General features: G+C 38.7%; 1 protein-coding gene across 1 annotated transcript in view; it reads left to right on the top strand.

Moving 5' to 3' along the window:
• The window catches only part of clip1a (CAP-GLY domain containing linker protein 1a), a 146,006-nt gene that overhangs the window by 113,469 nt on the left and 7,893 nt on the right, over window positions 1–24,644 (top strand). Inside the window, exons 20-25 of the mRNA XM_087999795.1 lie at window positions 2,697–2,817; window positions 14,237–14,289; window positions 16,966–16,995; window positions 17,203–17,223; window positions 22,596–22,713; window positions 24,086–24,245. Coding sequence (XP_087855921.1) covers window positions 2,697–2,817; window positions 14,237–14,289; window positions 16,966–16,995; window positions 17,203–17,223; window positions 22,596–22,713; window positions 24,086–24,245 — 503 coding nt within the window. The remainder of the gene's footprint in view (window positions 1–2,696; window positions 2,818–14,236; window positions 14,290–16,965; window positions 16,996–17,202; window positions 17,224–22,595; window positions 22,714–24,085; window positions 24,246–24,644) is intronic.

Here is a 24,644-nt window from a genome sequence, read left to right as displayed (position 1 = left end):
TTCTGCATTCATTGAACCTTCCTTATTGCCCTGAGAAGGTAGTACGCGTCTCCTTTTGAATTATTGCAATCTATGGTGATACAGTGGAGATGCTGCTGTTAATTAAAGAAACCCAGACGTTGCTGATGGCAATTCTGTGCTCATGGTATCATTTAATACCAGAGAATGAGTTTTTCTTGGCTCGATGTGGCTTTCTACTTGTCAGCCTTAACGTTATCCAAGTCCTGCCATAGGCTATTCCATTGTTGGGATTTTATGAATTGAGATTACATCAGCTTCAAGATCCTGTACCAACCAAGTTCAAAAACTCTCCAATTCTCTTTTATTGCTTTAAGCTCTCTCCTAAAACCCCCCCCCCCCTTTCTGTCAATAAGCTTTTGGTCCCATCCCATAATGTCTTATGGCTCAGCGTAACTTATTTTCTTGCACCTCTGAAGTACTTTGGAGCCCTTCACTGCATTTGTGACTTATCAATCGAAGTTGATTGTATGCAAACTTAAAATTGTTGAGTCACATTATTCCACAAAATGATATCTTTTTTTTGAGATTCTTCATCTCCGACATAATGTCGCGCACAATCCCCTAGCAATCTCTAAAACTTGTGTTCATGCTGTAATCTACTTTGTTTAGGGTGCATGCTGGCATTTTAGGCAAACTGACCTGCTAGCGTGTTTTCCTCTTCCCCTGAGGTACATCATGTCTACCTCTGTGGCAACCTGCAAAACCATCTGTTTCTCCCAAACGTTTTATAAAATCCAATATCCCAGATGATTGCATCCCTGGGCCTTATCATTTTCCCATTGAAAACTATCAAATTGAAAAAAACCAAAAATGCAAATAGACTCAATTTTGTGACTAAACAATTATATATTTCAGTTCTTTCAAAACTAAGATGTTAATTACGCATCTTTTTAATAATTCACTTTTTTTTGAAAAGTACAACAAAATATTTTGTTTCAATGGAATTTCATTTATAATTCATTTTTCTGATCCTTGAGCATCATCTATCTCTTCCTTGTCCTTCTTGGAATTACATTCTTCTATTTCTGGTTATGTATTTTCCATGGATACTCATTAACTCCCACAACTATCCAAACTAGGCTTCTTTCCATCTCACTTATCTAAGGACTAGATTTATTTATCCTGGTTTCTCCCAGTTCTGTTTCATTTCCTTTCCATACAAACATGCAAATAATGAGCTGGAGTAGACATTTTAGCCAGCTTTGCCCTTCAAAAGCATAATGGCTAATCTGATTGTGACTGTTAGTCTACATTCCCATCCCCTAGCTTCAATAACTCTTTACTTCCTTGTTCGTGAAGAATATATCTACCTTTGCCTTTAATAGCAAATGGAACAATTGTACATTGTTTCAATCTGTTTTCCATACAGAAGCATTCAAAGTCATCCCTTTCTTCCTTAGCATTATTTGAATCTGAGACGCTTAATCAAAGTCATTGCCATAGAGTTGCCTGTATAAACTTTACTTTGATTTCAAATGTGTTGCATGTATGGCTTGTTGTTTCTATCTATTTTTCCGTATTTTTCATGGGCTTTCAATTGCATGAAACCATTTTGTCTCTTTACTCTGGCTGTTTGCATATTCTTTTGTTAACACATTTCTGAAGCTTCTTATAAATCCAATGTATCATCAATATCTGTTGAACAGGTTGCAGGCTACTACATTAATAACATCAGTGTTTGGTTTATTGATTTTCTTTCCTAACCTAATAAAGACAATCTATGAGAGATGGGTTTTGATTTTCTGTACAGACATTACCAGACCTGTTGCCTGTTTCATTTCCAATTTCAAATCTGAGTTTTTCCTTTTAATAATGTACTGTATTCACTGTACTTCAGCATGAGAAATGTGACACTCCACCTAATCTTTTTTCCCCTGTAATCTTCAATTTGCACTTTAACCGTTACTGTGTACAGGATTCAGATTTCTGCCAACGCAGTTTTCATCTGATCGGGAGGTGATCTGTGCCGACTTATTCTGTTTCTTTTTGCTCTCTCTTCCACCATCCTCTACAAGAAACACTTTATTCACACTTCCAACAGCTCTGTCTCATGTTAGAAATTTACCACGAGGACTTGTGAGTCAAAGCATGTTATCTCAGTGTATGAATCTGAGTGCACCACTGCAAATTTTTAAAAAAATTGATTAGGTCACTAGCTGGTCCATTTTAAAACATAGATTTTATGCATTTGGTCATTGAATGGAAGGCAACTCTGAACCTAATTAAGTAATACTGCTTTTGAAAGAGATTAATTTTAAAATAGATGTGAAGCATAATAAATGTGTGCATTTTACTGTTGTCAACAATGAAATTAATTACACTTAGGCTTTGATTTTAGTTGTAGTTGCAGTGTAATACGTGGATTTGTCTGTTAGTGGCAATGAATTTGGGAAAGCTCACTAAATAATTCTAAAAATATTCCTCCTCCTGTTATTGTTTAAGATCTTGTGATAGCTCCCTGGGCAGAAGTTTTACAGCTCAGAAGCTCATGGTTTATTTTTGAAGTGCAAGGTTTATATTTGTAGTCGTAAAAGATTGCTTTGCACGTTTCACATCAGATTAGCATGTGTGACCTAGAAACATTTTAGAGATATACTGATTCTCTCCCACTGCTTCTTCACTTGACTCTCATCAGTGGTTACTATAGTAACTGTGCACTCACTTTGCCTTTGCAGAGAGGAGCTGAAGCTGGCAGCATCCCAGAAATCCCAGCAGCTGGCAGCACTACATGAAGAAAACGGCAAACTTGCAAGCGAGCTGGACAAAAGCAAGGACGAAGTCAGCAGTCATCAGAAGGTATGTGCTGAGAAAAGATGTTTGGATCTTTCCACACCAAAACAATTCAATGCTGACACTTTTAAAATTTCAAGCTATATAACATCAATACTTGTTAATTCCATTATCAGAATAATCTAACATCATTTTTAAACACTTTATTTATCCAGTAATCTTTCCTATTTGGTATAATTTTATTCCACAAACCATGCTTCCATTTAATATGTAATAAAGAGAAATGTTTTTGCTAATTATCTAATCGTCTGTTAGCTACATTGATGAATGATTCATGGCAAAAATCTTGAACATAGTGTTTCTTTTGATCGTTTTAAAGCTAAGAATTGAAATCTCTATAATCACGATCCCTACGTAGTATGTTACCCCTGGTAACATGCATTCAAAACCCTCTATTTGCATAATTCAATGTTTTGTTTTGGTGTATGGTAGACATATGCTTACAATCTAACTTTGTGATATTAACTACTTGGATGAATTAAATCTGTTTGTGATTTTCTTAGTTTTTTTCCCATAAGTTGAGGCTGAATTTTGACTGCTGGAATCCTTGTCTATTTATGTTGACTTGTAGAGGTATGGTTAGCTTGTGTAGGCATTTGGAAGCAATAGCCTGCTGTCAACACTAACTTAACATTTTCAGAATTCACCAAAAAACAACTTATTTCTGTTTTGTACTACTTATGTAATTGAATTATTTGTTTGCATACTGTAAAACTATTTATGTTTTCTCTAAAAGGGTTCCAGCTCATACCTAAGTGAGTTATCTCGAATGTTAAGTAACAAGCTACAACATAATCAGAATTCAGCTTAAATAGTATTAACATGTTACCTCGATATTTTATAAAATCATTCATTACTCTCATTTTTCTCAAATAAAATTAGTTTATAACTGAGATCGGATGCTAATGATGACTGAATTAACCTAATCTTTATAGTGTGTAAGGCTAAGCTAATATCTAAGTGTTTTCCAACTCAAAAACTTGACCCAAAAAAATTGTGCATCCCAAATACTGTCTTAAGCTTCAGTATGTGAGTTTAAGTCCTGAAATATTGCAATGTACTTAAAATATTTGGATTTAACCAGGCCATTGTAGGTAGCAAACAGCAGTAAATATACATAAATGATCTGGAGGAAGGTAAGGTGATCTGATTAGCAGGGTTGCAGATCCTAGTAAGATAGGTAGAGTGGCAACTAGTGAAGGGGACTGTCAGAGAATGCAGCAGGATATCGATAGTTTGGAGAGTTGGGCAGAGAAATGGCAGATGACGTTCAATCCAGGTAAATGCAAGGTGATGCATTTTGGAAGATCCAATTCAAGAGCGAGCTATATGGTAAATGAAAAAGCCCTGGGGAAAATTGATGTACAGAGAGAGCTGGGTGTTCAGGTCCATTGTTACCCTGAAGGTGGCAATGCAGGTCAGGAGAGTGGTCAAGAAGGCATTTGGCATGCTTTCCTTCATTGGACAGGGTATTGAGTACAAGATTTGTCAAGTCATGTTACAGTTGTATAAGACTTTGGTTCGGCCACGTTTGGGATACTGTGTATAGTTCTGGTCGCCACATTACCAAAAGGATATGGATGCTTTGGAGAGGGTGCAGAGTAGGTTCACCAGATTCCTGAAGAAGGGCTTATGCCCGAAACGTCGATTCTCCTGTTCCCTGGATGCTGCCTGACCTGCTGCGCTTTTCCAGCAACACATTTTCAGCTCTGATCTCCAGCATCTGCAGACCTCACTTTCTCCTCACCAGGATTTTGCCTGGTATGGAGGGCGCTACTATCAAGAGAGGTTGGGTATATTAGGATTATTTTAATTGGAAAGACAGAGGTAGAGGGGAACCTGATTGAGGTCTACAAAATCATGAGAGGTATGGACTAGACAGGGTGGAGAGCAAGATACTTTTTCCCAGAGTCGGGGCCTCAATTACAATCACAAGTTCAAAGTGAGAGGGAAAAAGTTTAAGGGAGATATGCATGGAAAGTTCTTTACACAGAGGGTGGTTGGTGCCTGGAACGTGTTGCTAGCAGAGGTGGTAGAGGCAGCCACGTTAAGTGTCATTTAAGATGTATCTAGAGAGATACATGAATGGGCAGGGAGCATAGGGATACAGATCCTTATGAAATAGGCGACAGGTTTAGAAGCGGATCTGGATCAGCGCAGGCTTGAAGGGCTGAAGGGACCATTCCTGTGCTGTAATTTTGTTCCTTGTTCTTTCTTTGTTCTAAATCTATGTTAAGTGACAAAATGTTACATTATCTAGCCTTGTAAAACCAGGTTCATTATATGAATTAATGGCAGACTTGCATTTTGTAAGCTCAGGACATCTCAAAGCCATTTATAAGCAATGGAGTAATTTCAAATTACTTTTACTGTTGTAATTTGGGAAATATGTAACCTTTTCTTTTTCATAGACAACTTGGCCGAGAGAGACAAGCCTCTGGTATGCAAGACACATTTGTGTAAAGTAGGACAGCACAAAATAAACTTGCAAAGCACTGAAGAGATACATTTTAATGCAATGTAAATTTTAATTATGTCTATAATATCCCTATGTAAGGACATTCTGTACATATTGGCTGAATATTGAATGAAAAGTACTCCACGTCTATATCAGTTACTTTGAACCTAGAAACATGAAAGTTCTTTTAATTCAATAGATCTAATATTGTACTGACATGAGAAAGAATATGTTGGATTGGCAAGACATAATGGGTAATGTTTAACAGAAATCAATGTTCAGGCCACAACTGCTTATAATCTCTATCAATAACTTGGATAAAGGAGCCAAACATATGATTGCTAGATTTGCTGTTTCTCTCTTAGTCATTCATGGGATGCGGATGTCATTGGATCCGCTAGCATTTATTGTCCACCCCTGAATTGTCAGGGAGAGAATGGTGGTGAACTTGATCCAGTGGTGAACCACTGGACTCCATATGATGCAGGTGTATGGAAGGATTTTGATCCAGTGGCAATGAAAGTACAGTGATGTAATTACACATTAGAATGGTGCACGGCTTGGAGGGAAACTTGCAAGTAGTATTGATTCCATGCATCTACTGCAATCAGATGGTAGAGGTTACAGGTTTAGAAGTTGCTGTCTAAGAAACCTTAATGAGTTATTGCATTGAATCTTGTTGGTCATACTCACTGATAACACAAAAATAGGAAAATAGTTTGCAATGAGTGCACCAGGAGACTGCAAATGATATAGTCAAAGACTTCAGATTCTGAAACTGACACAGAATGCTGGAGAACGTGAGCAGGTTTAGAACAGAACTCCTATATTGGACTAAAAACATTATCTCTATCTCTCTCCACAGATGCTGCCAGACCTGCTGAATTTTTCCAGCCATCTGTTTGTATTTGACCAACCAGGTTGTGGCGTTAAGGACACAACCAAATCAGGCATTGTCTTATTGAATGACATATGGATTTGAGGGCCGAAGTGGCCTACTCGTCCTGTTTCATTTGTTCAATTAAATATGGTCTGATTTTTTTTTAAAAACTCTTGGCCAATATTCTTCCTTCCGTCTGAGTCACCTACACCAATTATCTAATTCTTCAGGCAGTGCAATTTGAGGGATTCTGCAGCTTCGCTTACCTATTTAACAATGGTCTGTACAGTTCAGAAAATGAAAATAGTTTCAGAAGTTTTGATTTCATGTTACTATAACATGTTTTGTTCATGTTGTTAGGTTATTGTCACAACAAAAAAGCTGAAAAATTTAGCTAAATGGACATATCTATAGTATCTTCCCAGACTACTGATGTTTATATACACTTTTCTATTTCCTGTTAAATACATTTGTAAAACTCATCAGTATCATACCAGTATTGAATCATCATTTTAATCATTTAATTGTCATTTAAAAACCTGGAAGTTAAAGCAAGAGGGAGGCATTGGATGCTTGCAGTGAGGTTGGCTTCTCTGTACATTCTATCTAATCCATTCTAATCCATATTAATTAGTTAATAATTGATAAGTAAAGGCATGCAGTTTGATAAAAGTGCTTGATTTCTATTTTTATGTTTCTTCTGGTCCTTAATAATAAGTGACTTCACGAAACTACCATTTATACATAGGATATTGCACAGTTGTTAGTCTAATGCAAAAGTTTTAGGAATGAATAAATACACTATATCAAGATTATGACTCTCTTTCAGTGGGATTCTTGAATATTGCTGATGTGATAGGATTTCTAAACTTCTTTTTCTATACAAAGTATTAATAAGCTTGTTATTTAAAAATGAAATTTAGTAGGAAAAAATTTGCCTTGTGCTGAAAGACAGCAATGGTGCTGCAATAAAGCCAGTGGGTGCTATGTATTGCACCCATTGTTGGTAACACTTGAATGGAGAGAGAAGGCCAAAATTACAGGATAAATGGAAAGGGGTGAAGGGGCAAACATAAAACTGCTCAGAATATAAGGCAAACATTGAAGATTATGAATAGATGAGAATAATAGATCCTCCCTGTTTTCTTGGTATTTTTATATTTTGGTAGTTTTTCTATTTAACTGATAGTGACTCATCAGGAAAATAAAATAAGGCCAATTATAGTTAAGTTGTACTTTATTTTTAATTTGTCCAGGGAATTTGAGCATCATTGGATTGGGCCAACATTTATTGCCATGCCCATCCCTGATTGCCCAGGAGAAAGTGGTAGTGAGCTACCTCTTTGAACCATATGCAATCCATATGATTAGGTGCACCTACAATGCTGTTAGGGTGTTGAAGGATTTTTGATTCAGTGACAGTGAACGAACAGCTTGAGGGTGGTGGGATGCTCTCCCAGGTTGGGAGGGAAATGTGCAGTTGATGTTCCCATTAATCTGCAGTCCTCATCCTTATGGATAGTACTGGTCGTGGGTTTGGAAGCTGTTGTTTAAGTAGTCTGAGTTTCTGCTCTGCATTTTGTAGGCTATGCACACCAGCTGTACTGTCAGTGGTGGAGGGAGTGAACGTTTGTGCCTTAATAGCAGATTTCCCCGCTGTCTATTTCAGTGCCGTTAATTTTATAATTAGATTCAGTTGTTCTGCTCCCCTATCTTTCAGTAAACCTTCACAGTAAATGGTTGCAATGACACACAGAATAACCATTAATGCCCTTAAATCATTGAAAAGCGGGTGATTATTAACATTATTAGCTGCACAAATTAAAAATGAGTGCCTTCAGAAATGAGACAACGAGAATCCAGAGACAATATATTCAGTGAAAGGAACTGACTGACTGAACGGGTCCTCACCCTGAACAACTTCTCTTTCCAATCCTCCCACTTCCTCCAAACCAAAGGAGTAGCCATGGGCACCTGCATGGGCCCCAGCTATGCCTGCCTCTTCGTAGGATATGTAGAACAGTCCATCTTCCGCAGCTACACTGGCACCACCCCCCACCTTTTCCTCCACTACATCAATGACTGTATCGGCGCTGCCTCGTGCTCCCACGAGGAGGTTGAACAGTTCATCCACTTTACCAACACCTTCCACCCGACCTCAAATTCACCTGGACCGTCTCAGACTCCTCCCTCCCTTTCCTAGACCTTTCCATTTCTATCTCGGGTGACCGAATCGACACGGACATCTACTATAAACCGACCGACTCCCACAGCTACCTAGACTACACCTCCTCCCACCCTGCCCCCTGTAAAAACGCCATCCCATATTCCCAATTCCTTCGTCTCCGCCGCATCTGCTCCCAGGAGGGCCAGTTCCAAAACCGTACAACCCAGATGGCCTCCTTCTTCAAGGACCGCAATTTCCCGCCAGACATAGTCGACGATGCCCTCCACCGCATCTCTTCCACTTCCCGCTCCTCCGCCCTTGAACCCCGCCCCTCCAACCGCCACCAGGACAGAACCCCACTCACCTGACACCCCACCAACCTCCATGTACAACGTATCATCCGCCATCATTTCCACCACCTCCAAACGGACCCCACCACCAGTGATATATTTCCCTACCCTCCCCTATCAGCGTTCCGAAAAGACCACTCCTTCCGTGACTCCCTCGTCAGGTCCACACCCCCCACCAACCCAACCTCCACTCCCGGCACCTTCCCCTGCAACCGCAAGAAATGCAAAACTTGCGCCCACACCTCCCCCCTTACTTCCCTCCAAGGCCCCAAGGGACACTTCCATATCCGCCACAAATTCACCTGCACCTCCACACACATCATCTATTGCATCCGCTGCACCCAATGTGGCCTCCTCTATATTGGGGAGACAGGCCGCCTACTTGCGGAACGTTTCAGAGAACACCTCTGGGACACCCGGACCAACCAACCCAACCACCCCGTAGCCCAACACTTTAACTCCCCCTCCCACTCCACCAAGGATATGCAGGTCCTTGGACTCCTCCATTGCCAGACCATGGCAACACGACAGTTGGAGGAAGAGCGCCTCATCTTCTGCCTGGGAACCCTCCAACCACAAGGGATGAACTCAGATTTCTCCAGTTTCCTCATTTCCCCTCCCCCCACCTTGTCTCAGTCAAATCCCTCGAACTCAGCACCGCCTTCCTAACCTGCAATCATCTTCCTGACCTCTCCGCCCCCCACCCCATTCCGGCCTATCACCCTCACCTTGACCTCCCTCCACCTATCGCATTTCCAAAGCCCCTCCCCCAAGTCCCTCCTCCCTACCTTTTATCTTAGCCTGCTGGACACACTTTCCTCATTCCTGAAGAAGAGCTTATGCCCGAAACGTCGATTCTCCTGTTCCTTGGATGCTGCCTGACCTGCGCTTTTCCAGCAACACATTTTCAGCTCTGATCTCCAGCATCTGCAGCCCTCACTTTCTCTCAAGGGTGAAAGGAAAGGCTCGTAGGATGCTGGATGACTAAAGAAATTGAGGGTTTGGTTAAGAAAAAGAAGGAAGCATATGTAAGTTATAGACAAGATAGATCAAATGAATCCTTAAAAGTTTCAAGGCAGTAGGAGTATACTTAAGAGGGAAATCAGGAGGACACAAAGGGGACATGAGATAGCTTTGGCAAGTCAAGTTAAAGAAAATCCAAAGGGTTTTTACAAATACATTAAGGACAAAAGAGTAACTAGGGAGAAAATAAGGCCCCTCAAAGATCAGCAAGGCGGCCTTTGTGTGGAACAGCAGGAGATGGGGGAGATACTAAACAAGTATTTTGCCTCAGTGTTTACCGTGGAAAAGGACATGGAAGGTATAGAATGTAGGGAAAAAGATGGAGATATCTTAAAAAATGTCCATAGTACAGAGGAGGAAGTGCAGGATGTCTTGAAACGCATAAAAGTGGATAAATCCCCAGGATCTGATCAGGTGTACCCTAAGACTTTGTGGGAAGCTATGGAAGTGATTGCTGGGCCCCTTACTGAGATATTTGTATCATCAATAGTCACAGATGAGGTGCTGGAAGACTGAAGGTTGGCTAACATGGTGCTACTGTTTAAGGATGGTAAGGACAAGCTAGGGAACTACAGACCAGTGTGCCTGACATTGGTGGTGGGCAAGTTTTCGGAGGGAATCCTGAGGGACAGGACGTACATGTATTTGGAAAGGCAAGGACTGATTAGGGATAGTTAACATGGCTTTGTGCGTGGGAAATCATGTCTCACAAACTTGATTGAGTTTTTTGAAGAAGTGACAAAGAGGATTGATGAGGGCAGAGCGGTGGACGTAATGTATATGGACTTCAGTAAGGCATTCGACAAGGTTCCCCATGGGAGACTCGTTAGCAAGGTTAGATCTCATGGAATACAGGGAGAACTAGCCATTTTGATACAGAACTGGCTCAAAAGTAGAAGACAGAGGGTGGCGGGTTGTTTTTCAGACTGAAGGCCTGTGACCGGTGGAGTGCCACAAGGATCGGTGCGGGTCCACTACTTTTCATCAGTTATATAAATGATTTGGATGTGAGCCTAAGAGGTATAGTTAGTAAGTTTGCTAATGTCACCAAAATTGGAGATGTAGTGGACAGCGAAGAAGGTTACCTCAGATTACAATGGGATCTTGATCAGATGGACCAGTGGGCTGAGGAGTGGCAGGTGGTGTTTAATTCAAATAAATGTGAGGTGCTGTATTTTGGAAAAGCAAATATTAGCAGACTTATACACGTAATGATAAGGTCTTGGAGACTGTTGCTGAACAAAGAGACCTTGGAGTGCAGGTTCATAGCTCCTTGAAAGTGGATCGCAGGTAGATAGGATAGTGAAGAAGGCGTCTGGTATGCTTTCCTTTATTGGTCACAGTATTGAGTACAAGAATTAGGAGGTCATGTTGTGGCTGTACAGGACATTGGTTAGGCCACTTGTGGAATATTGCGTGCAAATCTGGTTTCCTTCCTATCGGAAGGATGTTGTGAAACTTGAAAAGGCTCAGAAAAGATTTACAAGAATGTTGCCAGGGTTGGAGGATTTGAGCTATAGGGAGTGGTTGAATAGGCTGGGGCTGTTTTCCCTGCAGTGTTGGAGGCTGAGGAGTGATTTTATAGTGGTTTATAAAATCATGAGGGGCAAGGATAGGATAAATCGGCAAAGTCTTTTCTCTGGGGTGGAGAAGTCCAGAACGAGAGGGCATAGGTTTAGGGTGAGAGGGAAAAGGTGTAAAAGGGGCAACTTTTTCATGCAGAGGGTGGTACGTGTATGGAATGAGCTGCCAGAGGAAGTGGTGGAGGCTAGAACGATTGCAGCATTTAAAAGGCATCTGGATGGGTATATGAATAGGAAGGGTTTGGAGGGATATGGGTCAGGTGCTGGCAGGTGGGACTAGATTGGGTTGGGATACCTGGTCAGCCGGGGTCTGTTTCCGTGCTGTACCTCTCTATGACTGAGTGTCTTGGCTTAATGGTAGCACTTTCATATCTCAGAACGTTGTGTATCCAAAACCCATGCTAAAATATTTGAGCAAGTCATCAAGGATGCCTTATAATTTGTGTTGAAGTACTACACTGGAGGTTCAATGTAAAATCAAGGTCTTTCAACTTTACCAGATGAATGTAAAAGATCTGTGTCACTATTTGAAGAAAATAAGGAAGAGTTAGAGTCATACAGCATGGAAACAGACCCTTTAATGCAACTCTTACATACCAACCAGGATTCCTAAACCGAACTCGTCCCATTTGCTTGCATTTGGCCCATATCTCTCTAAACCTTTTCTATCCAAATGTCTTTTAAATGTTGTACCCATCCTCTGGCAACACATTGCATATACACACCAGCCTGTGTGTGAAAAGTACCTCATCAGGTCCCTTCACCTGGCTAAATGTTGTCATTTATTTCACTGCTGTGTGTAACCTGGCTTCCAACATTTTATTACGTTGCAATAATGACTGCACATCAAAGATATTTAATTGGCTATAAAATGTTTTAGGAGAGCCAACATTTCAACACAAATGCAATGTTCTTTATCTCTGGCTGAAAGAAATAAGAAACAAAAATAAAATTAAGTCCTGACTTTAAACACCTAAGTATTTTTGAAAAATGGTGCCTTTCAAATTTGTACCCAAGTGTACTGCATTCATTTTCTAAGGAAAACCATTTGAACAAAATTAGTATTATTGAGTTTCATAATTTTTTAAAAATCAGATTTTTTTTTACACTTTGCAGTCTTAATGACTATAGGTTTAATCCTTCATATTAGGGGCATGTTAAATCTCTTGTGGAAATGCATATATCTTATTGAGCAAATGCATCATTTCGTAGCATAGAAGGAGCTGTTCCACTTAACATGTATTTGCTGCCTCTTTGCAAAAGCAAACCTGCTAGTCTTATTCCTGGCTTTTTCCATGCAATCCTTTTTTTTTCTTCAGTTGCTTGTTTATATCCCCTTTGAGACCCACACTTGAATCTGCTTCGTTTATACTCCCACACAATACATTATAGATCCTAACAATTTGCTGAGACCCTTTTCCAAGCCTTCCACTTAGTTAGTTCTAAACCTGACTATTACGGGATGGGCTTTCTTCCCATTTTCTACCCTCTGTGAATTTGAGGGCATCCAAATCTCTACTGTCATTGTCCTATTGCACACAAGACCTTGTTAACCCATAAATTTTCACTGGTCTACATTAACTTCTAGTTAAATAATGTCTCCATTTTAATTATCCAATATTTACGATCAAATTCCTTCATGACGTCTTTTCTTCCGATTTCTCCTCCAGACCTACATCCCTCCAAGAAACCTGGAATCTTCTAATTCTGGCCTCTTGTGTAACCCCGATTGTTTAATACTGTACCGTGCTGTTGGCAGCCACACTTGCAGCTGCCTCTCCCTAATCTCTAAAATCACCTCTACCAGAAGGATATGGATGCTTTGGAAAGGGTACACAGAAATTTTACCAGAATGTTGCCTGGTATGGAGGATTTTAGCGAGGAACAAAGGTTGGATAGACTGGGTTTGTTTTCACTGGAATGCAAGAGGTTGAGGGGCAACCTGACAGAAGTTTATAAGTTTGTGAAGGGCATAGAGTGGAAAGTGAGTTTTTTTTTCACTAGGGTAGAGGGCTCAATTACTTGGGGACACAGGTTCAAGGTGCCAGTGATGAGGGAGTTTAACAGAGATATGCAAGGTAGGTTTTTCTGCACAAAGGGTGGTGAGTGCTTGGAATGTGCTGCCAGAGGAGGTCGTGGAAGCAGACACAATACCAGCATTCAAGAAGCACCTGTCTGAATACATGAACGGGAAGGGAATAGACAGATATGTATCTTGTAAGTTTACACAGTTTTAGTATGGAAGGGGGAAATGTGTCAGCGAAGGCTTGGAAGGCCTAATGCCCTGATACTATGCTGTATTGTTCTTTGGTCATTGTCCTACTATTTTAAGGTGCTCTCTAAAATCTAACTGTTTGACCAAGCATATAGTTAGCTCAGTGTCACATTATTTGAAAATACATTTGTGAAGTGACTTGAAACATTCCAAGGTATTAAAGGGGCTACCTTAATGAAAGCTGTCCACATTTTTCTCTCATTTATTCAATCTGCATTAGAATCATAGAATGGTTTGCAGCAATATAGGAGGCCATTCTGCACGTAGTGTCTATGCTGGCCCTCATAGACACTTCGAGTGCTGCAAACCTTTAATTTTCTGATAATGATCCAATTCTCTTTTGAAAGCATCAGTTGACCTTGTCTCTGAAGCATGATTTTCCTTACCATCTGGGAAAGATTTTGCAGAAATAAATAGCAAATATTGGTGTGCCTTCTCCTGTGCTGCTTGCCACAAAGTGTAGCATTCATCTCATTAAGCTAGCAATTAAATATTCACGAATCATTTATTGTGATTTTTATGATAAAGATGTAGATATTGGATACTATTAATGGCATCCATATTCTAATACTGGTTTGGGATTAATATTTTTATGTAGCTCATTGGAGCTTGAGTATTTGGACAATAAATGTAGATGCCTGTCCTTAAAAGACTTTGCAAACTAAAAAGTTTTGCTTTATACTTTTCAGCTCGAAGAGGAGCGATCTGCACTCAATAATCAGCTGCTAGAAATGAAAAAAAGGTAAGCCCTCCACATTATGACATATGATGCCTATGTATGCACCTCAAAATATCCATGTATGTCAGGGGGACATTTTAGCACAGTATTTAACCAAATCAGCTTTTAAATAATGCAGATGTAACTTATCTGTTAAATATAAATGCCTATCGATTACAGAAAAATATAATTAAATGGAGTGATTGGGTTGCTGGAAAGAGAACCAACAGGAATTGATGGCCATCTGCTTTGCAGTAATGGCACTATTAAGTTGGCCCATCATAATATACTATGTCGATGGACAAGCACATACACTTTGTGCGTAACCATTTTTCCCAGTACTTTCCAAATTTATTTATAAATTCTTAATCAATTACAATAATTAAAATTAAATCATAATCATCAATGGGCCGAATGGCCTGCTTTTACACTGCAGGGATTCTTATAATTCTATAATTTCACCATTGTAATTTTCAATGGAGAATAAAGATCAAATGTCTGTATTTCATAGTCACAGTATATTATTTTTACGTTAAATATTATTAGTCAATTCAACATTGCTTTTAAATGATACAATTTCCATTTTCATGGGTAAGTTTTGCTTGTCCAATTCCTGGTCTGAGTAATGGACTGGAGTTGTTCAGTTAATGCATTCCAGGCTTTGGCGAAGGACAATTTTACTTTTTCATTAGAAACCACCAAAACAAAAATCAAAATTTGATAACTCTTTCCTTGCAGATATTTAGACAAACTTTACTGTACTGTTCTTATGATGGTCACAATCTGACTATTTTCTTGGAGATGCCCAAAAGTGGGACCACTGTGAAAATAGTTATATGTGCTAGAAAGCAGAGATTGATCCCAATTTTAAATCGAATGTACAACTTCCACTTCCAGAATGTACAATTCAGTAGTATTTTAGGCCATTTTGATACTTGGCCTCTTAAGAATTGCTGATTGCTGAAGAGAAAAACTACTATTTCACAATTTACCTTTGCTACATTGCCATTAAACTCCCCAAGTTGAAAATTTTAATGTTTGGAATATTTTTGTGGCTGGCTTCCTGTAAAAGAAAGGAAGCAGATTTAACAAAAAAAGTAACTCTAGCACTGTAATATTCATAAGATTCTTTGTTTTATTTTTGAAGTGCTAGTCATTACAGCGAGACATTTGTAAGCTTATTTAGTATTCAAACTTTACTGCTAAAATGGTGAAGAGACCTAAAAAATGTTACCAGAGGTAATTACTCCACATGTAGGAAATCTGAAGTAAGAACTACTAAAAATTGCAGCAGGTCTGGCAGCATCCAAAGCTGAGAGAAATAGTTTAGTGACCTATGAAGAGCTATTGTGATGAAAGTGTATTGTTGTGAAATGTTAGATGTGTTTCTTGTTCCATAGATGCTATCTGATTTGCTGCATATTTTCTGTATGTAAATAGATTATTCAGGATTAAACTATAATAGAAAGTGAAATTTTCAAACTTTTTCCAGTTAATACAATACAAAAATGCCTATGAAAGTAGAGTTATGTCAATATTATTTAATAACCTGCAGTCATTTGTCTGTGACAGAATTATTTAAGATAAAAGGGACATTTATACATAAAACCTTTTTGCACTTAATTTCAATGTCTAAATTTGTTTGTTTAAAGAAAATGTATCAAGTTTCAAATGATAAGGAATAAGTTGAGCTTGTGCTGTGACCCAGATCTTGATTAGTTGAGATCAGTCAAGCCCAGAACATTATATCTTATCAAAGAAGAAATGCTGTTGTTTCTGCTTCATGTTTAAGCATGTTGAGTAGAAAAAAGGAACATAGCAGGAATGTCATCTATGGATGTCCTATATAATGTCCTCAGAATATATGGATGCAGGCAAACCAGACTTGATCTGAATTGAATTGTGTGCAAGTTATGAATAGCATAGAAAAGTAAAATGATCTTATTAATTTCGTGCAATTTTGTCTAGAATGCATGTCCTGAAGGAGAAACATTTAGCATTCTTACATGGAAAAATGCATTGTTATGAGCATAATTCCATTTCAAATGCAGCAATGTCCCTGTTAAAACTGTATATTCCAATTCAGCGTACTAGATTCTATCATTTTAAAAATTAGGCCATTACTTTTTCTCATTTTTTTTGTGTTTAAATTTGAGGTCACTAAAATGCTTCATCAGTTATTTGGGTCACTGTTGAAAATCTATGTAAATCCTTTGAGAGCTCGAAGTATTTTACATTCCTAATTTTTTCTAAAATCACTTTTTAAAATATGACCTCTTTCAGTCCAACTAAACTTAAATGCATAAAAAAACTTAGACTATGTCTGTTATTAGTATTGCCTGATTAAAATGGCAAATTCTACCTTATATCTAGTGGGAAAATAACATGGTAGCCCTCAAATTATTTCAGGAATAAAAATCAGGAAGCCATTAAATTTGCAGATGTTGTTAGCAGAAACCTGATCGTCTCTAATTTTCCAAATGTCAAGTGAACCTGTGCTGTAAATGTTGTAAATGGATAGCTATTTCAATAAACATTAACTTGTGTTTCTGTGCTAATGCAAGCTTGTCAAACAAGTCACTGTGGCTTGCAAAGTGTCATTGTGTCTTTGCACTACTTATAAAACTTCATCTCACTCCTTTCTCTCTCCTTCTCCTAATTTTGCTGTCCTTGCTAAATCTGTCTGTCTTTGATGGTAAGACTGAAAAAAGTCTATCCACGTTACAATAAGTAGCCAAAACCAATCGAAATATATTTTTTGTACATACTTTGGCTGCAACCTTCCTTTACTGTGTCTTGCTTCTGTGTGAATTATTTCAAGCAGCTTTTTAACGAAATAAACCATTTAATGCGGAATTCTGTAACTTCCTGGATTGTAATTTGCATTTTTCCTCCATGTTTCTAACTTGTGCTTCTTGTTATCTTGCATTTTTAAAGCTTGCCCAATAACACTTCAAGGTATTTGCTTCATGACTAGACTTTTTTCTTACTTTCATAGTAAGAGGAGAATCTGGGTGATGCAAGGAACCTTTGATACAAATTTAAAAAAACAAAAAGCACTACTAAATTTGTTTTAGAGAAATGTTAATACTTTGTCTCACTAACTTGAATACTTGTTGGATTCCTATTAGTTGTAGATAATGCTGGTATTTTCAGGATCTAGTCTTTAAATTTCAAATTTCCAACCAGATATTTGAGAGCTTTAGGTTCAGAATGCATTGTTAGATACACCGGTCGAAGAGTGTGGTGCTGGAAAAGCGCAGCTGGTCAGGCAGCATCCAAGGAGCAGGAGAATCGACATTTCAAACATAAGATTTTCATCAGAGCTGTTAGATACACCAGTCTAATTTTCTAATTTGATCATCAGATTTACAAAGCCATTATGATGGCCACCTATTTAAGTTAATATAGTGTATAATTGTTGGGCATACTTAATATTTGAGGATTTTTCTAAAATATATTTCACTGTGCGAGATCATTGTTCCCTACGATAGGATGCACGTGCATCCTGATGAAATTCTGCAGAATATTGAGTGCAGGAGTTGGAACGTCATGTTGAAGTTATGCAGGAGGTTGGTGAGGCCACTTTTGGAATACAGTGCACAATTCTGGCTGCCCTGCTATAGGAAGGATATTATCAAATTGAGGAGGGTTCAGAAAAGATTTACCAGGAAGTTGGTGGGACTGGAGGGTTTAAGTTATAGAGAGCGGCTGGATAGGCTGGGACTCTTTTCACTGGGGAGTATGAAATTGAGCGGTGACCTTATCGATGTTTATAAAATCATGAGGTCAATAGCCACTCCACTCACTCTGACTCAGTTCGATGACGCCTTTGTTGAGCATCACATCCACTTCATTCTGGACCTGTGCGGCTTTGAGAGCATTAAACCTTTCGGAGTGCTGCTCTCACTTCTTGAACTTTTTGTTATTCCACAAGTTCTTATCTCTGGAAGTGAGTTTTTAAACTCCTCCAACAGAATAATCTATCTTAGAGCTTTACATGTCTTACCTATTTTTAAGGCCTGCACCCATCTATCAAAATTGCTATGATTAATTCTTTCAATCTCAACATAAGTCTGACCTGGTTGCTTATGCTTCTCATACCAATTGATAGGCACTCAAAATAGCCTTTCTGATATCTGCATAGTTTCCTGATCTTTCATCTAACAGCGCTGCAAACACCTCACTAGTAGTACCTAACAGTCTGAACTAGCATTATCCACAAGTTCTCTGACCACTCCATTGGCCTAGCCAATTTTTCAAATGAAATAACGAAGGCTTCGACATCCTTCTCATCAAAATGTGGCAATGTTTTAACATATTTGTATATATCAGTACTTTCTCCCTTCATCTTCATCATATTTATCTCAAGAGGATTGGAATATAAAAGCAGCGATGTGCTACTGAGACTTTATAAAGCTCTGGTTAGGCCCCATTTGGAGTACTGTATTCAGTTTTGGGCCCCACACCTCGGGAGGGACATACTGGCACTGGAACGTGTCCAGCGGAGATTCACACGGATGATCCCTGGAATGACAGGTCTAACATACGAGGAACGGCTGAGGATCCTGGGATTGTATTCGTTGGAGTTTAGAAGGTTAAGGGGAGATTTAATAGAAATTTACAAGATAATAAATGGCTTGGAAAGGGTGGACGCTAAGGAATTGTTTCCATTAGGCGAGGTGACTAGGACCCGTGGGCACAGCCTTAGAATTAGAGGGGGTCAATTCAGAACAGAAATGCGGAGACATTTCTTCAGCCAGAGAGTGGTGGGCCTAAGGAATTCATTGCCGCGGAGTGCAGTGGAGACCGGGACGCTAAGTGTCTTCAAGGCAGAGCTTGATAAATTTTTGATGTCACAAGGAATTAAGGGCTACGGGGAGAATGGGGGTAAGTGGAGTTGAAATGCCCATCAGCCATGATAAATGGCGGAGTGGACTTGATGGGCCGAATGGCCTTACTTCCACTCCTCTGTCTTATGGTCTTATGTTATAGAGTCATAGAAATGTACAGCACGGAAACAAACTCTTTGGTCCAATTCGTCCATGCCGACCAGATATCCCAACCCAATCTGACCCCACCTGCCAGCACCCAGCCCTTATCCCTCCAGACCCTTTCTATTCATATACCTATCCAGATGGCTTTTAAATGTTGCAATTGCACCAGGCTCCACTACTTCTTCTGGCAGCTCATTTTGTACGCGTACCACCCTGTGCGTGAAAAGGTTGCCCCTTAGGTCGCTTTTATATCTTACGCTCTCACCCTAAACCTATGCCGTCTAGTTCTGACCCCCCCCACCCCCAGGGAAAAGAGTTTGTCTATTTATCCTATCCATGCTCCCCATGATTTTAAAAACATCTGTAAGGTCACCCCTCAGCTTCCAACGCTCCAGGGAAAACAGCCCGAGCCTATTCAACGTCTTCCTATAGCTCAAATCCTCCAATTCTGGCAATCCTTGTAAATCTTTTCTGAACCCTTTCAAGTTTCACAACATCTTTGCGATAGGAAGGAGACCAGAATTGCACGCAGTATTCTAACAGTGGCCTAACCAATGTCCTGTACAGCTGCAATATGACCTCCCAACTCAATACTCTGACCAATAAAGGAAAGCATACCAAATGCCACCTTCACTATCCTATCTACCTGCGACTCCACTTTCAAGGGGCTATGAACCTGCACTCCAAGGTCTCTTTTTGTTCAGCAACACTCTCCAAGACCTTACCATTAAGTGTATAAGTCCTGCTAAGATTTGTTTTCCCAAAATTCAGCACCTCGCATTTATCTAAATTAAACTCCATCTGCCACTCCTAAACCCATTGGCCCATCTGATTAAGATCCTGTTGTAATCTGAAGTAACCTTCACTGTCCACTACACCTCCAATTTTGGTGTCATCTGCAAACTTACTCACTATACCTCTTATGCTCAGATCCAGATCATTTATATAAATGATAAAAAGTAGTGGATCCAGCACCGATCCTTGTGGCACTCGCAAATCCCGGCACCAAACTGTAACAACATGGATTTCTAACTCCTCTGATAATGAAGCCAAACACCCATAATCTGTTAAAATGAGTGACAGAACTCCTAAATTCCACTATTTAAAGAAAATAACAATTTATTTTCCTAACTCCTAATAGTAAACATTAAACAAAAGCTATTCACTACTTACTATTTGACTCCAACTCTATAAAAATATGCTATTCCAATAACACACTTATGAACATTACATTAACTTAATCTCAAGACCACGCAGTCTGTCTTCTCCACTGTCTTCAATCTTCTGTCTGATCTCCCTGGGTCATCTTTTCTTTTCTTTTTACTGCGAGTATGGTTTGTATGAAAAAGGTACCTTTTGATAGAGAGTGGTTTCTAATTTCTTTAAGAACAAGATGTTCGATGGGCAGTTAGCTCTCTGGCTCTACGGCAGTTGCTCTCCCTCTAATTTTCAAAATACCGGGTTATATATGCTCCTTGACATATTAAATTCTTATAATTTGATTGGTTTCCAGGTGTCAAAACAATAAAATTCAAATTCCATTGGCTTCTGGTATCCTGGGCATAATTTCAACTAATTGTTTAAATTCAAATTGTTGTCAAAACAACAACCAAAACACCAGGTATCCATTTTACAGCCAATTGTTACATTTGGAACAGCCTGACTTTAGTTGGCAGCTGTGGCTGTACTTTAAATTCAGAAAAGCATTTTCTATCTTAAAGTGACCATACATGCTTTCAACTTTGTAACTGTAGGAAAATATGTTGAGAAAGGCGTAAGGAGGTTGCAGAGGAAATATAGGTGGGTTGAGGAAGTGGGTAAAAATATGGCAGATAGTGCAAGATGTATGTGGCATGGTGAGTTCAGTGGTTAGTATTACTGCCTCACATTTCCAGGGACCTGGATTTGATTCCAACCTTGGGTGACTGTGGAGTTCGCACATTTTCCTCATGTCAGTTTGGGTTTCCTCCCACAGTCCAAAAATTGAATTGCCCATGCTAAATTGCCTTTTAGTGGCCAGTATGGTGCAAGCGAGGTGCATCAGTGAAGGTAAATGTGGATTTACAGGGATAGGTTGATGGGATGGGGATATGGGTGGGATGCTGTTTGGAGGTTCAGTGCAGATTTTATCGGCCAAATGGCCTCTTTCCACACTAGGGATTCTATATGAAAAAATGTGAAATGGCTTATTTTAGTGGGAAGAATTTTTAAAAAAGCATTATTTAGATAGATACGGAGTTCAGAATTCCAAGGTATTGCAGGAAAACATTTGAAACTTAAGTCATATATGAATTCTGAAACATATTTGCCATAATGAAATGAGTGATCTTTGAAGTGTTTTGGAAACAGTTTTCTTCACCTTGACACACAATATTGCAAACATTGGGGCAGGCCAAATTTAATGTTTCAGTTGCTAATTTTGTTCTGTTTATCTGATATTTTAAACACTTTTTTGCACTGGGCAATAAGTACAAATAGCTGTCAGAAGGCCAGGGTAACTCATAATGAATATTGAGTTCTATTGCTTTAAAACCCAGATTCTCCACTTAGTTTTCTCATTCCTGTTTATGACTGATAGCATGGAAATCAATTTAGCAATTTATATTGCCTTCTCCGCTCAAAGAATTGGTTTCATTTCGTTCAGCATGCTATTTGTGTCTTAATGAACCTGCTCTTTGCCTGCTGGATGTGAACGCTTCCTCATCTGTGCTGAAATGTGTGTCATTGTAATTATAGTCTGTTTGAAAGTTCAGGCCAGTACCAATTTCAGAGAGGAATCATGCAGATCTCAGCAGGAATCACAACAGATATATATTTGCATGGCACTAGTAATGGTAGTAAAGCTATGCATGTAACTGTTGCTTGGCATCATGTGCCTTTTATGGATGTAAATTCTAAGTGAATTTTGTGTTTTTTTTCTGTTAAATTATTTTAACAGTAAAATATACAATGTTGTTAAACTGTACTAGTAACATGGATACAGTCATTGGTATGCAAAACAATGCATGTTCAGATGACCGAAAGTGCAATTTGGTGTCAGTGTGGCCCAATCTACTTTGGAATAGTTTTTGTGTCTTACTGCAGTCCTAAAATGTCACAATGTTGACACAAGAATCAGTGAAAATGTAAGTATCAGATTTCCTATTTCTCAAAAGAAGTACAAAAAGTATTTTAAAGAGTATTTAATGCATATTGAATTTTGATAGTAGCTCAAATTTGGTTAATTTTGGACAGCTCTATGCTGCTGTATACCAGTGAATGTGAAACTAAAATTTATTCTTTTTGAAGCATCTGTGATTTGATAGCTTTCTGAGAGATTTCATTTGTCTGCAGAGAATCTTTATTAAAGAAAGAGTTTGATGAAGACAAAAAGTCCTTGCAGAAATCCATCACTACTACTAGTGCCTTGATCACAGATAGAGACAAAGAACTCGAGAAACTCAGGAATGAGGTAAGTTATTTGTCTAAGCAGATAACAAAAATTTGGAAATACAAATAGTACTGTGAAAAATATTTGAAATTCATTGAACGTCTTTTGCCTTGCAATTAATGATGAAGGTGATCATTGAGTGACATCACTCATGGATTAAACAGGATTGGTAGTGCTGGTGTTTGGAGGGTGGGAAGGGATTGCCTGGGTTGATGGTGGGAAGCTAAATTAATTTTACTAATTTACTGTAACTGAGTAAGAGTAGTGTTATCTTTACCAATGATAAATGTGGTAAAGCTTATTCAGCCTCGCATGAGTTTCAGGTTTTGTGCAGGTGAGTAGAACCCATTCACTAACTTTGCACTGTAAATCTATTCCGCACCTCAGTTGGTTCAAAAGGAAACTTCAGTGGATTTTGGATAGATATGGTGGACTTGTTTAGAGAATAAAGTCCCTTTTATTTTAAAAGAATTACTCTTTTTATTTCTATACCTGTATTTAAAGGACACTGTTGAAAACAGACACTGAAACCCTGCATTTTCTGATTTGTAACATTGAAGGGAGCACACTAAAATAAGTAGGATCACCTTGTTTACAATAAGACAGCCCTAGAAGTAAGCTTTATTACAATATGTGGCTTGTAAGAGCTTCTCATCCTCACCACATGAGGGAGCTGGTTTCAAGTTGGTGATGATGCATCAACAGTTGCAGTTTAGGTCACTAATTTTATCTCTTTGCAAAAGGGATTATGTTTCTATAGTGCCTTTCATAACATGATGGACTAAGTAGTTAAAGCTTGAATGAATCTGCCAACAATGTATGCTTCCATCAATGAATACTTTATAACTAATTTTTGTGACTCACTAACCCAGTTGAAAATTGGTATGTACTGATATTGTCCCAGTTCAAAATCTGAGAAAGCTTTTTACTGTTTAATGAAGGAGTCAATACAAAAGACAGCCATGAAATGTTTGTTCAGTACGAATATTTAAGAGTAAGGTGTTATCAATCTAATAAATTCAAGGTGAAGTCAGTCTAATTAATTCTGAGTCACTCCTACTTCATTAAAGGCATTCCATGTACATTAGAAAAAAGTGAGGACTGCAGATGCTGGAGATCAGAGTCACATGTGTGGTGCTTTTCCTCAAGAATGAGGGCTTATGTAATGAGGGCATTTCTGATGAAGGGCTTATACCCAAAACTTCGATTCTCCTGCTCCTCAGATGCTGCCTGATCTGCTGTGCTTTTCCAGCACCCCACACTCTTCCATGTGCATTCTACTTTCTTGTCATGTAAAATATTTTCTAAAGCTTAAAATAAATAACTTGTCAGCTTGTAAAACGCATGCAATTTCTACCACCATCAGTGATGGTTAACTTTGTTTGGTGTATAGATCACAGTGCTACGAAATGAAAATGCCATGGCAAAACAATTGCAGTCAGTAGTCCAATCATTGGAATCTGATAAATCAAAACTTGAACAAAAGGTGCAGAATTTGGAGAAGAAAATCAATGATAACAAGAGGCAGCTTGACAATGTTACATCCTCTTCAGGTAAATAGAAGAACAAACTTTTGAATTAGTACAGCAAATTAATATATTTACTATTAATCAGTACTACTTTGTATGATTGTCAGCTTACAGACTGCTTTAGTGTTCCACTTTTCACTGTAAGATTAAGGTACTTATTTTCATAGAGAAATTCTTTATGAAATAATCAGTTCTAATTATTGTCTATGAATTGTGTACCAGTTGATATTTACCCAGATTTTTGCTATTACTGTTACAGAACCATTGATCAAAATGGCCTGGAGTGGTTTTCATTCCCTGGTGTGGCTTTAAAGTTTGTAAAACAAAAAAAAAAATCATTTGAGTGATATGAGAGATGCAAAACCCCTCTCAATCCATTTGGTCATGTGATTTGTAGGTATATATACACACACAACACACACA

This window comes from Chiloscyllium plagiosum, unplaced genomic scaffold (assembly GCF_037043375.1).
Source record: "Chiloscyllium plagiosum isolate Xiang-an unplaced genomic scaffold, Cpla_swu_hap1 HiC_scaffold_24, whole genome shotgun sequence".
Classification (NCBI taxonomy): Eukaryota; Metazoa; Chordata; class Chondrichthyes; order Orectolobiformes; family Hemiscylliidae; genus Chiloscyllium; species Chiloscyllium plagiosum.
Note: the sequence above shows the minus strand (reverse complement) of the source record. Positions and strands in the feature narration are given on the sequence as shown.